The sequence below is a fragment of the Scophthalmus maximus genome, chromosome 16, assembly GCF_022379125.1.
Source record: "Scophthalmus maximus strain ysfricsl-2021 chromosome 16, ASM2237912v1, whole genome shotgun sequence".
Classification (NCBI taxonomy): Eukaryota; Metazoa; Chordata; class Actinopteri; order Pleuronectiformes; family Scophthalmidae; genus Scophthalmus; species Scophthalmus maximus.
In genome coordinates this window covers 5,807,454-5,821,770 of record NC_061530.1, presented here as the reverse complement: position 1 = coordinate 5,821,770, position 14,317 = coordinate 5,807,454, and the positions used below count along the sequence as shown (strand labels likewise).

General features: G+C 49.2%; 1 protein-coding gene across 10 annotated transcripts in view; it reads right to left on the bottom strand.

Moving 5' to 3' along the window:
• The window catches only part of myocd (myocardin), a 106,422-nt gene that overhangs the window by 3,980 nt on the left and 88,125 nt on the right, over window positions 1–14,317 (bottom strand). For 6 of the 10 annotated variants that reach the window (XM_035611614.2, XM_035611616.2, XM_035611619.2 and 3 more), the window contains 8 exons: window positions 8,255–8,410; window positions 5,135–5,319; window positions 4,457–4,561; window positions 4,020–4,339; window positions 2,758–2,914; window positions 2,142–2,666; window positions 1,272–1,772; window positions 378–524 (listed from right to left, as the gene is read on the bottom strand). In XM_035611614.2, the coding sequence (XP_035467507.2) occupies window positions 378–524; window positions 1,272–1,772; window positions 2,142–2,666; window positions 2,758–2,914; window positions 4,020–4,339; window positions 4,457–4,561; window positions 5,135–5,319; window positions 8,255–8,410 (2,096 nt within the window). The remainder of the gene's footprint in view (window positions 1–377; window positions 525–1,271; window positions 1,773–2,141; window positions 2,667–2,757; window positions 2,915–4,019; window positions 4,340–4,456; window positions 4,562–5,134; window positions 5,320–8,254; window positions 8,411–14,317) is intronic. The other 4 variants (XM_035611620.2, XM_035611622.2, XM_035611623.2 and 1 more) reach the window with 1 other exon arrangement.

The following is a 14,317-nucleotide window of genomic DNA, read 5'->3' as shown; positions in this document are numbered from 1 at the left end:
CCAATGAGAACAGGGGAGCTCACCAAAAAATCAGCGTATTTCAGTTTAAAAAAAGAGAAAACAATTTATAAATAAGGCCGTCTTGTTCAAATAATCCCATCATATTGAACGTTTTTCTTTTTTTGGGGCGTTGTGTTCTTGTGAAGGAGCCACCGATGTGAAGGAATATGCAATGGAAACGGATGAACTCTTCAAAGAGTGGAGATATGACAAGAGGGACAATGAACCTCACGAACCAAGGACAATCATATGGAGTCAGACAGATCACAAATTAATGGAAAAGAGAAAAACGCGGCCGCGTGAATGCGAGGTGATCCGGACAGCGGTCACCAACGTGACGCCGCTGCAAAGCCACTTGAGGTAGACATGCCATTTACCTTTGGCGGCACATTCTGGCTGCCGGCCTTGGCTGAGCTGCTGTGGTTGAGGCCGCAGTCAACCGAGTTGGGAAAGTCCGCCTGAAGGCCTCTTTGGTCAGAGGTGTAGGAACAGTTCGCCGCCGGGCCACCACACTTCTGCTGGATCTGGAGTTAGCCAACGATCAAATGGGACACAAGAGAGAGAGTTTACATGAAGGCCACGCTGACATATGCTGTGGTCACAGTTATTTTGCTGTGTAGCAGAGGGTATGTCACCTGACTCACAATTGGGAGGCTAACCATAAGGTCAAGGTAAAAACTCAACAATGGCAGACCCACCATTCTGACCCAGACTGAAATATTTTTGAAATTTGTTACATAATTATGATTATCCCCTTCTTTTCAATCCAGCACCATCAAGTCTAACGTCACGTTAGCGTTCAGCTTAAGCTGCGCCAAGTTTCCTCACCCAATTTGGCTGCCTTTTTATTTGATCCGGATGATTTGGCATTTTTTCTAGTGACTAATCAATCAATTTTGCCCTTTATATTTAATTCAAAAGAACTGGCGGAGATTTTTTTTTTTTTATTACTGTACAGTGATGTGGGGTTTGCCTTTTATAATTGTGCTAATGAAGAGACCCTAAGCATAACGGGCAGAGGCTCCTTCTCAGCACCACAGACAGTCATTACTTACATGCATGTTACATTGATTTTCTGGTAAATAATAAATGTGGAATATTTACTTTAACTAAGTTGCATGCTTGTATTACAAATACATATACAAAAATGTTGTTTTTTTCAACTCGGATTGGGCTGTTTGTTGTCAGGCAACACTGCTGCTCCAGCATAATTGCATAGAGGATGAATTTGCTCGCTCCTCCACTGATCAGTCTTGGATGGCGATTGGTACCTGCATGCTGCGCACTCTGGTGTTGCCCGTGGTGAAGAGGTGACCGCAGCTGTCCCTCCCCAGCGGAGGTGGGGAGAGCAGGTAGGGGTTATTGGGAGACGGTGGTTGGGGACTACTGGAGGGCTTCCCATTGGGAGAGTCTTGCGGTGAGCACTGTGCACTGATGAAAGCGGACATGGCGGAGGGGCTGCCAGAGGAAGCGGCTGTGTCCATGCATTGTGGCCCAACGGGGCCCCCCAGATTTGAGACGGCAGCGTTGCATTGCCCCATATCTTCCATGCAGCTGCCAGAAGGGCTCTTGAGCTGCTTGGGAGAGGACAGAGGGCAGCTGGAGGACAGGGACATGGGCTCCTGCTTTATGGTCACCCCGAAGAAGGGCTGTCCCATCATGGCGGGAGTGTGCTGGTGGTGCATGGAGGGGTGAGATGGAGGAGGGACGGTGTCCTGTGTCGCTCCGTAGCAGCGTTTCCTCTTGTGGAGCTGCATCTTCAGCTCTTCCACCTGACAAGCATGGTCACAAAGGGGAACATGGCAATGCCTTGTGAAATGATATGTGTGACATCTTTACAAGCAAAACAACAGCGTGGCAAAATGTGTTTTCATTTGTTCCAAGCACACATCCAATGGTAGATCAGAAGAAGTAGAGGGACTGTTTTCGATTATGCTTTGGAGCTACAGTTACAGTACCTCACTGACAGATTCCATGATGTCACACTATATGAATTATGGAATATTAATTTAGCCATTCAAACTACTGCTTTCAAAAGCTGTTTCTAACTTAATTTTTCTTTTTTTTATGTTTCATCTTTGCATGTTATTGTCATTTGAATGTGGAACCTTTGTAGCCCCGATACACCGATTGACACCCACCTGTCTCTGCTCCTGGTGCAGCTTCCACGTCAGCTCCTCAATCACCTTCTGCTTTTCCACCAGCATTTTATCCTTTTCAGCATCCAGGCCATCCATGAATCCACCTTCCTGGCCTGCACTGGCCGGGTTGACCCCTCCCAGGCCGTCCTCCATGCCGAGCTGGGCCGGGGACGGCTGCAGGGCGAACTGTGTCGGCGAGGACATGGGCACGTCGCTGAAGCTGTCCGGGAGCGAGCCGCTGAGGGAGAGCTCCGACGAGGCCGGGGAGATGGGCGGGGTGGATGAGGTGCTGGGGTAAGGGTAGTAGCCTCCCTGAGACAGGGCACTGGAGGAAGACGGGGACTGGTAGGAGGACAGGGACCCGGTGGGTGTGACAGGGAAGGTCACCGTGGTGATGTCGGAGGAGCCTGAGGGCGAGGAGCCGGCGTGGGAGTCCTTGAAGGGCCGGAGTCGCTCTATGAGGGCGGTCTTCGTACCGGAGACTGGCATGCCGCGAATGCGCAGGTGCTGCCTGAGCTCCGAAACCTCAAAGAGACAAAGAAAAATATACGGATGGGATTAGATTTCTTTCAACGTCCAGATTGGGCAACTGAATTTCATTTCCATCAACGCCTACTTTCAGGTCATCTAGATTGGCTGGCAGGGGCCCAGGTTTGACTGGTGAGATGTTACTTTGGTTGGCATATGTGCTCTTGACCGGAGAGGAGGAGTTACTGTTGACTGTGCTGGACGGGCCACTGGAGCCACAGGCTGATATCTGCTCACTGGATCCTCTAGAATGACACAGTCGAAGTGGAACAGTCAATATGCCATCTCAACCACATTCTCAAAAGGCCTGCAGAGTGTATGTCATACAAATCAATTCACCAACTCAGTAAAGCTGTTAGAATTGTTATTTCTACATACATTTCGTGGTTTGCGTTGACAACCCATCTGAACCTTTTTAAAGAAACCCTGCGCTCCGGAGTGTGTCTTTCAGCTCACTGCTTTCGTTTTACGGCCATCTGTGTTGTATCCAGTTTTTCAGTATAATAAAATAAAAAAAAAACACTGTACAACGTCAGTCTGGCACCGGGGACTAACTGGTTAACACAGTGGAGCCTTTTGCAACTAAAGAGACACATTTTTTCTCAGGACTTGGACGACAGAGCTAAAAGGGAGCAAAACATGCAGCATCATGACTCCAAATTAATTATAATGTTTACCGAAAAATAATAAGTCATATGGGTGTCAGTGTTGTGTCTGCAGCGTGTTTCTGCTGCCCCCATGTGGTCAACATCAGTTAATGCAGATTCAACGTTTACATCTCAAGACATGAGGGATGGTTGTATCGGCCCCTTATTATTTATCATTATAATATTAATTATAATTATCATATCATAGACATAGACAGAACTATTCATATTTACTATAAATATGAATAGTTCTGTCTAATAAGCCATGAATTCTGCCCATTACTGATCCACGAAGCATCAGAAAATCATTAATTAAAGCCATTAGTTTTAAAGTATCAATGCTTCATAGTAAAAAAAAAAAGAAGTGGTATCATAAACACCTTAGTCGTACTTCAATGTTGTTTACTTTGGTTGCGAAAGTTCACAACGTTACCTTGACAACAGTCGTTTGACAAACTCATCTTGACTCAAGGGTCCTCACACAAGCTCTTTCTAGAGCGTCACACGGTCTCCATCAGTAAATGCAATTTTTGCCCAGTTGCCCCGCAGTCGACGTCATTGTGATCTGAGCGCGGCCCTCGGCAAGCTCCCTGCACCGGTGGCGACGAGTCGAAAGCTCCGGAAAAAGCTTTTGAGCGAACCTTGAGTCAAGATCGATTTTTTTTTCTTCTCATCACTTTGCCCTCGAGCGAGTGGGACTTACTTATGGGGCTGGGCTGTTGGGTGAGGCTGGTAGCTGAACGCGGGCTGCCTCTGCTGGGCCGGGGCCTGCGGAGTGTGTGCGTGCTGCTGCGGCGGCTGCGGCTGCTGCGGGTGTGCGTGCGAGTGTTTCTGCTGGCTCAGGATCTGCAGCTGCAGGAAGAGCTGCTGCTGCTGCAGGAGTCGGGCGTAGGCCGAGTCCATGGGCGGAGGGGACTTCTCCGCCTTCTGGTCCGGGGGAATGTACTGGTGGTACTTGAGCTTCTTCACTTTGGGCTTCACATCTTTGGGTTTCTTGTGTCGGTTCTTGTCTGACGTCTTGGACTGTGCAGAGGGAGAAGAGGGGCGAGACCGTGTGAGCATGCGGCGCCGACGGCACTGGGCCAGTGCAAATGTTTTTAGGTCCGGACAAGCTCGCTGCTGTTTCGAGAGGGGACTGACCTTGACAATAGCAGGAACAGGTATGGGAGGAGTAGCCAGGCTGTTGTTGGCACCGGACAGCCCTTCATCGTGGCTTTGGTCAGGTGGGTCTCTGGTTGCACCGCCCTGTCCACAGATAGAAAACAAGATATTTGATTCTGTCAAGTCATATAGATAAGATAATACAAAACCACAAAAGCTGGGAGAGAAGTGAACAACACAGGCACAGGAATAGCACATCTTTTGTGAATTCTAACAATACATTATGAACGACTCCTTGTTCAGCTCCAACTGCGTATGAAGAATACAAGGAAGATACAACTAATGTGCATATTGAGAGTGCTGTTCCCTACTATTTTACAGTATGCTCTCGCTTTGTTATGCATATGGATTTAGTAAACTGCTCTTTTTAGGAACTGAGTTTCACTCCCACAGGTTTATCCATCGGGTTGATTTCATAATGTCCCGGCGAAACAAACGCCTCGTGCCAAACGACGCTAAACAGATCACGGTATACACTGAATAGTGATTTCACCGTCTCGAATTTGATGTATTTCGATGGCATAGAATCTCCTTGCTTCACCCGCACAACTGATTTCTTCTCGATGACATTCGGTGCGCGGCGACACCATGGTTTGTGTCTTTGACCGACGTTTCAAAGTGACACGAGCGCCGGAATTCATCATTGTGCGTTCTTACCTGTCGCGGGCTGGTGAGGGCAGGGGAGGACGAGGAGGAGGGCGCGCTGCCCACGGCCTCGGACGAAGGGCAGGCTGAGCCCTGCGACTCGTCACTGTGGTGCTGCTCTGGGGACAGACTCTCGCTGCTGCTGTCCTCCTCGAACGCGTACGAGTCCTCCTGCTTGGGGAACTTGCCATGGTTTACTGGAAGAGAGGCAGACGGACAGAGACGCAGAGGAGGTGAGGAGGGTGGGGGTGGATCACACAAAGCATGCTTTTGGAGACGGTCGTGCGGTGATCGGAGGGATGCTCCCCGGGAGTGTGTGCAAGTGTCCTTCTCCTGACGTGAATTAGTGACAGATGCTCGTACCCCAGTTGTGGCTCTGGTTGAAGGCCGTGTACAGGACGAGTAAGTAGAGTGAGCCGGAAACGAGGACGGCAGCCACCTGATGGACTCTGGCAAAGACAGTGGGGTTCCCATCGATTTAACCGATCACTGCTGTTGTCTCTCGCAAGTAATTCGGCTAATTTCTTCTTCATTTTCGTTGGTCTCCTACTGTCCAGCTGCTGCTGCCACAGTTAAAGTAAAGGCCACAGCGGCCAGTGACATTTGTTGCAAAGACGGCATGAATCATAAGGTGTAAGGTCTTGATCAAGAAAACGACATCATAATGTATTTCTTGAATGCATGTCTTTTTGAGTTACAGTATTCAAAAAAAAAAAATCAATGAATGGGAAATAGGGGATTGCTCATGTTTGTTCACAAGCAGCTGAGATGCACAATTGCAAAACCGCCGCTGGTTGTGTACAATGTATGTCCCCTGTCACTGACACCTCGTACCACACTCAGGACGGAGGTGTTACGCTGCGCGAGCGAGAGACTGACACCCCCACTTTACCTCCGCCACGCTCCCGATTGGCCGGGCTGATAGCGAACGCAGCTTTCATTGGAGGAGCTGAGAGCGGCTATCTAACGCAGCTGAAGGGACAGCGCCGGGGGGGAGGGGGGGTGGTAAAGGTTGGAGTGTGTGTGTGTGTGTGTGTGTGTGTGCTGGGGTATAAGATTCTCTTTTTGTATCCAAACATGTGACAGCCAGGAACAGACCCTGGTTTCAATCACAGCACCAGGCTCTTTCTGTGCAACTCACTGACCCCACAATACACACAAACACACACACACACACACACACACACACACTGACAGAGCTTAACACACACACCAGTGCACTGCATTGTCCTAAATGCCACTTCCTCCCACCTGTTCGTATTTTAACTTCTTCCCTCTCTGCAGGCTCTCACACACACACACACACACACACACACACACACACACTGACAGGCTCCTGTTGCCAGAAGTTGCCAGTCTTGCTCTGCTACACACAGTCCAGTACGCGACGTGTCCAATTTGATGTCACCGGGAGATTGAGGTGGCAGAATTGCAGGAAATCCGCGCGCCGCGTACATTTCCTCTTTTCAAGTGGCTGGTTCCGAAGTGACAGCGCGGGTCGCATAGTTGTCCGACACCACCGCGCAGAGGTCGAAACAATCGCCGGGAGCGATTGTGCAAGGGGATACAGAGCCTCAAGGTGAGGGGTTAATGCTGCAGGCGAGGGGAACGCAACAGCCTGGTGCCGTCACGATGCTCTGTAGGTGGCTCACTGTGGCCGCAGAGGCCTGTTCGAAGCAGAGACAGAACAGGGGAGGAAGATGGGTACAAACATACACACAGGTACGCCCACACACACACGCACACACACACACACACACACACACACAAGGGCGCACTCAAGCTCAAACACACGTCCACTCTGCACTTCTAAAGAAGAAGGGTGGGCCCAAATACAGCTGCTGTTGCTCTCAATAAATGGCGCTCCCCTCCTCCCGCAGAGGTCGCGTAAAACCCCGCCGACTGCAGCCCGCAGGCCCCTCTGCGCAACATGTTTACGGGAAGCTCAAGGGGGCAAACATAAAGCCGCTAAAACACCAGTCTCAGGGAACACCGGCTGCGCTGCCAAGAAATGCTATGGAGAGCGTGAGGAGCATGAAGGGCACGGGAAGACAAACACTGCGAGGTCAGGGCGACGCAGCGGGACGGCCGAAAGCCCCGGCGCTTCATGCAGCACTAAATCAATGGCGTCCAGGCGTGCATGCTGCGCATTACCCTTAAATCAAGCACAGTGGGGGAGAGCTCCCCAAAAGCACAACCCACATTCGTACAGTAGTCGTGCCCTCTCAGTGCCCTAACATTTTTCGCCGATCCAGACTGATGACGAGAAATGTAATATTATATATATATAAAATATATCTTTTGGACTGCCAATAAGTTCAATTCACGTGACGTGACAACGACAGAAATCACCGCGTCACATCCAATTCAAAGGCGGTTTAAAGTTGTGACTGATTGATTATCAATATTGGTAACAGAGCAGATGAATGATAAACACGACAAACATGGGTTGCCAGGTTGAGAAACATCCCCTTGTTTACATAGGTTTGCTGACTTTGCTTTAAGTAAAGGGATCAAGTGGTCCATCCAACCTGAATCTACTTACAACCTGTAAACCCATTACAAACGGGCGAGGAAGCTCAAATCCCAGCTGGAAAAATTATTATCATTGTGCCCAGTTATGTCTTTTGTCCTTGTGACTTTTGATGGTTTCATTACATCACCAGAAAGGCAGTAGCGAAACTTGACACGGGCCGGAAAATCGGTCGCACCTTCGTCTGCACTGGCCCTTTTATACGCCAATTCGCAGGATGAATGGGAACGTCCGTGAACGTCGTGTCCCTCCGCCGCAGTAACACGCCGTTCATACACTCAACTTTCATACTTTAGACCGGTGCTCGTTTGACAAAATGATGAGGGGTCGGCAGCGCAGTCACTAAAGTGCACGCGTGTTTGAGTGGATTACAATCTCCAATTTAGTGAGTGAACAGTAGTTTTTTAACACACACACACACACACACACACACACATGCTCTCCTTTTACCTTAAAACAAACCCTCTATGGCTAAACCTGACCTCCAAGCGAACACACACACACACACACACACACACACACGTGGAGTCACGCAGCACGAGGCGCAGCGGGTGTTAATGGTGTGTTAGAACCACGCAGCGGCGTCTCTCTACTGATACCTGTCACTGTGTCGCCAGAGTCGAGGGGAATGATATTCTTGTGGACCAGCTCCAGGGGCCCCGGCCTGAGGGCCAGCTTCTCATTCAGCTCCTCGGCGAGCCGGGCTCGCTTTAGCCTGAGCTGGGCCTCCACAGAGGAGCCGGCCGAGGCCGGGTCTGCGCGACACACACAAACACACACACACACACACACACACACACACACACAGCGGGACCACGACGTCAGCGACGCGGCACAACACCAGGGAAAACACAGCTCGCACGGGCGACTGAGCACACTGCATTCTGACCTTCACAGTTCAACTAAAGAGCGTTTCATACTCACGCAGTTTTATTCTTCTCGTTCATTTTGACTCCACAACATCAATGTGTCAGTCGAAGTTGCTACCTTACATTGTATCATTTGTAATAATACAGTGCACTACAGAACAATGTAACAGCGCCGGGGAGCATTCGCTGACAAATTGCTGATCTCTACCTGTTTTGAAGTTTTGTGAAAATTGGAAAGTTACAGCTAATCCATTGGATTTGACACACGTGGCCCTAATCCTAATCCTGAAATACGTCGTGGCTGCACTCAGACCGGATGTTCGGTTCATTCACTTTGCAGAGAGGTCAGTGTTGAAGTGGTCCGCGCAAGTGAATGGACGTTAGCAGGGACTGATAATAACACCGTTGATGTTGGCCTGCTGACCACGTTGTCATAAAATCTGTCCTGTTCTGTCGGCTTTTTGCTCGGTGCAAGAGTCAATTTTACCAGGCGAAAATGTGTGTAGTGTAAATCCGCCGTGCCTAAATTGCCTGACAGACATCACAAGGCACAGTAGCTGCATTTCATCAAAAAGTCACTAGAATGGCCGACAGTGACTGATCCCTGCTGCTGAGGTCATTGGATCAAAACAACATTTTTACAGAACAAACGTCCAAAGGATTAAATTCATATTCCCCACCTTCAAATTCGGTTTCTGGTCAAATTTTTAACAAACAGTTATGGCCCTGGATGCTTTAGGTACATCGTGAATCTGTGAGTGTGGAATATTTCTTTTTGTTGTAGTATTTTTTTTTTTACAATGAAATAAAGAAATGTGAAACATGGAATGGTTTCCTTTACTTTGGGAAAGAATTCAAATACTCAGATAAACTGTACTGGATGATCAATTCACACAAATGTTTCATTTACTGTATTCTAAACTTTGGTAACATTGATGCTGTGCAACACTTAAACATGAAGATTGAATTCTCTATATATATAGTGTCTTATAAATGCATTTTCAAACTTAACATTTTGACTGAAGTCGCTTATTAATATCCTCCTCTTGAGTCATCCTCGTAAAATCAAGCTCATCTTTCCATACACCGTATATCTAAAGTCCCGTCTGTTGAGGACTTTCTCTTCTCCATCTGATCTTTTAAGTCACATGTGCCATTGTTGTGTTCATTTATGCACTTGCTCCAGCCAGCTGCTGTAGAATAAAACCATTCCCGCGGCTCCTCTCAGCCGTCAATCATCACTACTTCTGTTTTGGATTAGTTGTCATATCTGTCCAGACGCTCCGCTACCAGCGCAGTCAGACACCTTGAGCGCTGCAAAAATAAATGCGGTGGCTGTAATTAAAGCGCTCGCAGCAGGTGAGATTTTCAACCTTCCACAATCTGTCTCCGGCAAATCCAGAACAAATAATCAGGGCCGGAGCGAAACCTGGCCCGGCCTACCATCCATCTGCAGCACTCACAGGACTGACTGCCGAGCAGCGGGGAAAGAGCGCTCGTTTGATTATATGAGCGCGAGAAAGAGCAACAGCACTTATTTGGTCAAATATGATTTTGGTGGGATATTTCTGAGGGATGAAACAGGACACGGTGCCAGAGTGAAAAGGAGCGATGCTGGTTTTTGAGCTGGACAAGTCAGGTAGAGTATTACTGCCGATGAAAAACGGCCTGGAAATGTAATGCCTCGTAAGAAATTCAAAAAACAATAATTTCAACCTCAAAATTAAGTTGAGATTAATCTCCAACATTAGGCTTTTCTTAATCTCCATGATACCGCAAATATTTGGCTGGATGTCTCCTTCATATTTGACATCTCTCTCTCGCCATGACTCTGGGAGGGAGGGAGGTCAATCAGATAGATACACGGAGCGGATGATTCGAAAAGAGGAAAGAAAGGTTGAAAATACTGAAGGAGCAAGGGAGGAAAGTCGAGGTGGGAAATGGGAACGAACGAACGAACGGATGAAGGAAAGATCCGACTTGGCTGAGTCGAGAAAAACTAAGAAGAAAGAGTTGAGAGATGTGATAAAGGGATGAGAAGGGAGGGGGGGGTGTCTTTTGGTTTATGACAAGCGGGTAGAAAATGAATGGATGGAAAATTTGAAAGAACAATATTTGGGAGGTATAATGGAGGCAAAATGAGATAAGAGAGAAGAAGAACGGAAATAAACAAATGAATGATAGTAAAGAGTGATGTGATGAAAATCACAGAAGGGCAGGGGAGAGGGGAAGAAGTAAAGGAGGCAGACGTTGGGTTTAAAGTGGAAAAGGGCTGTGAATCACAATGGAGGAAGAAGGAAAGAAGGAAAGAAGGAAAGAAAGTGAAAACATTTAAAGAAACGGGGATTGAAATAGGAATGTTGGATCTAAGGAACAGAAGAAAGAAAGTCTCCAGACTTGAAGAAACCAGGGCTGCAGGGAGGGCGGCAGATGAAGGAAAGGAAACAGGGGAAGAAAAGAAAGGAGACGATACTCAGGATAAATGAGGAGAGGAGCGGAGGAGAGCTCTTGAGCCGTGTAGCAAAACAAAAAGGGAAAAAGACCTCAAGGCAGCGAAGGCCACACAGGTGGCAGGGCAGCGGCTGAAGCCGCGGATCCAGTGTCCTTCCTCGGAGGGGAAGTGCCAGCTGCCAGCCCCGCGGGATGACCTCATCTTCTGTTCAGAACCGGGCTGCTGAGCCGCTTCCCCCGGAAGCGCCCTCCCGCCTCGCCTGTCAGCGGCGGGGCCTGATTCAAGGCCCGATTTGACACAGCGGAGACACGCGGGGGCTTCGCGTGTGCTTAAGCCGACGACGCGACTCAAAGTGCCTGAAGACGTGTTCCGAGCGCGGCGGCGCTGGCGTAATGTAAGGCGACCCGGCGAGTCTTGAGGCCGGCTCACGGACGTTTAAACACTCCGCGGCCGTTCTAAAAACATACCCGCACTTTAAACCGACCGCAGTACGTGTACCTGCTGACTGTATCTGTCGAATGTAAACACCACGCTAAGAGGCAAGACGTATAGTGCATTAGGCCCCGGAATAATTCCCTTTGTGTTTCCATCCACTCAGGATTAAAGGACTCCTGTCGTGGAGATGAGAATGGGGTGTTTTTATGCACAAGAGAGCGCACAGGGAGAAGCACCGTAAACCTGCAGCTACGGCCCCATTATCTTTATGAGGAAATATTAGATCGTACGCGAGTGTGTGTGTGTGTGTGTGTGTGTGTGCGCGCGCGCCAGAGTCAGACCCGCGGCCGGCAGGCAGACAGTGTGCTCCTATGCAGGCCACACGCCAGTCAGGCCTGAGAGGCTGGGGCGGATTCTTGAATAGCCTAATAAACACCAGATGTTCAGAGGGTAATATATACACAGACCCTGTGCCGTGTCCATCTCCCCCAGCAGGAATAACACAGCCAGGCGGAGCGCGCCAGTATCTGAGGGATCGCGGCCACGGCAGCACAGGGGAGAGGATGCTGCGTCGGGGGGCAAGTAGACGCGAAGGGCTGGGGGGACAGACGGTGTTTGGGAGAGCGATAAGACACCAAGTGTGCGGGTGTAAGAAAAAGTGTGCACCGGCAAATACTACTAGTAAGTCTTTTCCAACCGCGCCGTTCCATCTGCGCCACCGCCTGCAATCACGAGATAAACAGCCAATTGAAAGTTCCTTTTTTTTTTTTTTTTTTTTTAAAAAAGGCGCTGGCCAATCGCGTTTCACCTTTGCCGCCTTATCTGTGACAGACTCCCAGAAACTGATAGGGCCTCGTCGGGCCTCTGGATTCCGTTCCCCCGGGCACTTACCAAGCAAGTTTATCTGGAGGCTGGAGCCTCTGTGAAATGGCAAACGGTGCCAGAGATATCATTCGACAAATCCCTGGCCTGCAGTCCACGTCCCCAGTCCCCTTGTTTGTTCTTACAAATGACAACCCCCCCCCCTCCCAAAAAAAAAAGAAAAAAAGGAATTCTTCCCTGGCATCACTCACTGCCCCGTTGATTGCCAAGACGACGCAGCGCTGCTTTAAAGTATGAGGAACCGATAAGATCTCAGTTTATAAGTGGCCGTCTGCTGCGTGACGTCTCGCGCCAAACAAACGGAGCGCTCTGCCGTCTCGCGGACATTTGAACATTCGCGGCACTGGGGCGGCACGTCGGCAGTCTCCACCTTGACCTGAAGAAGACGCGCGGGGACATGGATCGCAGCAACGGCGCGGATTGAAGAGTACGCTCCGTGCGGACGGGGTCCACGCGGCGCCATCCCTATTGTCTTGTGTGACACACGAACAACAAGAACCCTCGGCCTTCATGAAAGCAACAGCTCGTGCTCTCGCCTTGTTGTGCGCCCCTGCTTTGATGCAGGCCTCGGCAGCCGCGGTGCTGTAAACAGGTACATTCTATGTAAATCTGGCCGAGCACTCTTGTTTCTCCTGAGACCGAGAGGCTCCTCCAGCTCGAGAGCATTCCTCGGCGGTCACTCACCGACCTGTCTGCCTACTCGCTGGCTGCAGCCGCTTGGCCGCCTGTCTCGCTGCCTGCAAGGGCGCGTATACCCGCCACCTCTTCACCCGTCACTACCCTGTGGATTTCTCCGTCGCCTGCTTTTCTGGAGCTGCTCCTCTGCAGGGCGTCCATCGTCTCGTTTTGTTTTCCTTTCTCCCTTTACCTTTTTGCTGTAGCCTGGCGTTGACTCTACAAAGCGTGGGAGACGGTTCAGGTGCAGGGTTTCCACCGCAACTTTGACGCCAAAGACACACCGCAGCAGCTGATTTCACTGATTCGGGGTTAAAGTTCAGCGAAATGATCAGCAACACTCTATCCTACCCTCAATCTGCATCCTTCTTCCTCTCTCTTCCTCCCTTGCTCCTTTACAAGCAGCTGGCACTGGAGTTTATCGTTTTTTCAATTCTAAACTGCAAGAAGACAATCACACGTCGGATTCTTTTACATGTCATGCGATACGTCCGACTCAATGATCCGATTCATGTGAAACTTGGGGGGAAAGTGAGGCTGCCTTCCAAGATTTGCAAAGTAATGCTGATTGAGCCAAGGGGACCTGCGATTAAAGGGCAAAACTGAAAAGGGAATAACTGCTCACAATTCCCACACTGGGCAGGACGTTTGAACCTTCACATTCATGTTGTTCTGCAGCACTGTCAACACACGTCTATACGATCGTTATGGTGCTGAATGACATGACAAAACTGTCTGTTTGTTTGTCCACTCAGTGGTTGGTTACATTATTTGCACATTCAAAGCTGCACTAAGACAATATATTTACATCAGCTATGGAACAAATTACCCAGAAATATCACCTAAACCACAACTTTAAGGTTTTGGTTCAGTCTCTCGGCTCTCATCATCATCATCATCATTATCATCATCATCATCATCATCATCGTCAACATCGTCATCATCATCATTTTAGTGACAAAAGCTCTACTAAACTCACTGTCCACTACCTGCCCAGCACCACACACCAGGCAGACAAAGATAGTGACTAGTTTGTGAACGTGGAGGAGAATTTGGCAGCGAAAGCAGTTTTCCTTGAGGAGATGGTGGAGACCAAACACAGAGTAAAAAGAGAGCGAATATTGAGCCTACATCCACCGGGTGGAACTGGATGCTTGGATCCAAGCATATCTAGGGGACTGACAACTATGAGTCTGTGACTGTTGGGCCTCAGCACTGAATGGCATTCTAGTTCTAGTTTTTTCAGGAGCCATGAACAAATTTCCATTGACTCTCATTGTCTTTGGGTGGAAGCGGAACATTCAGACATCAGCCAGACTAATACTCAAATGCGTATTAGTCTGGGACCT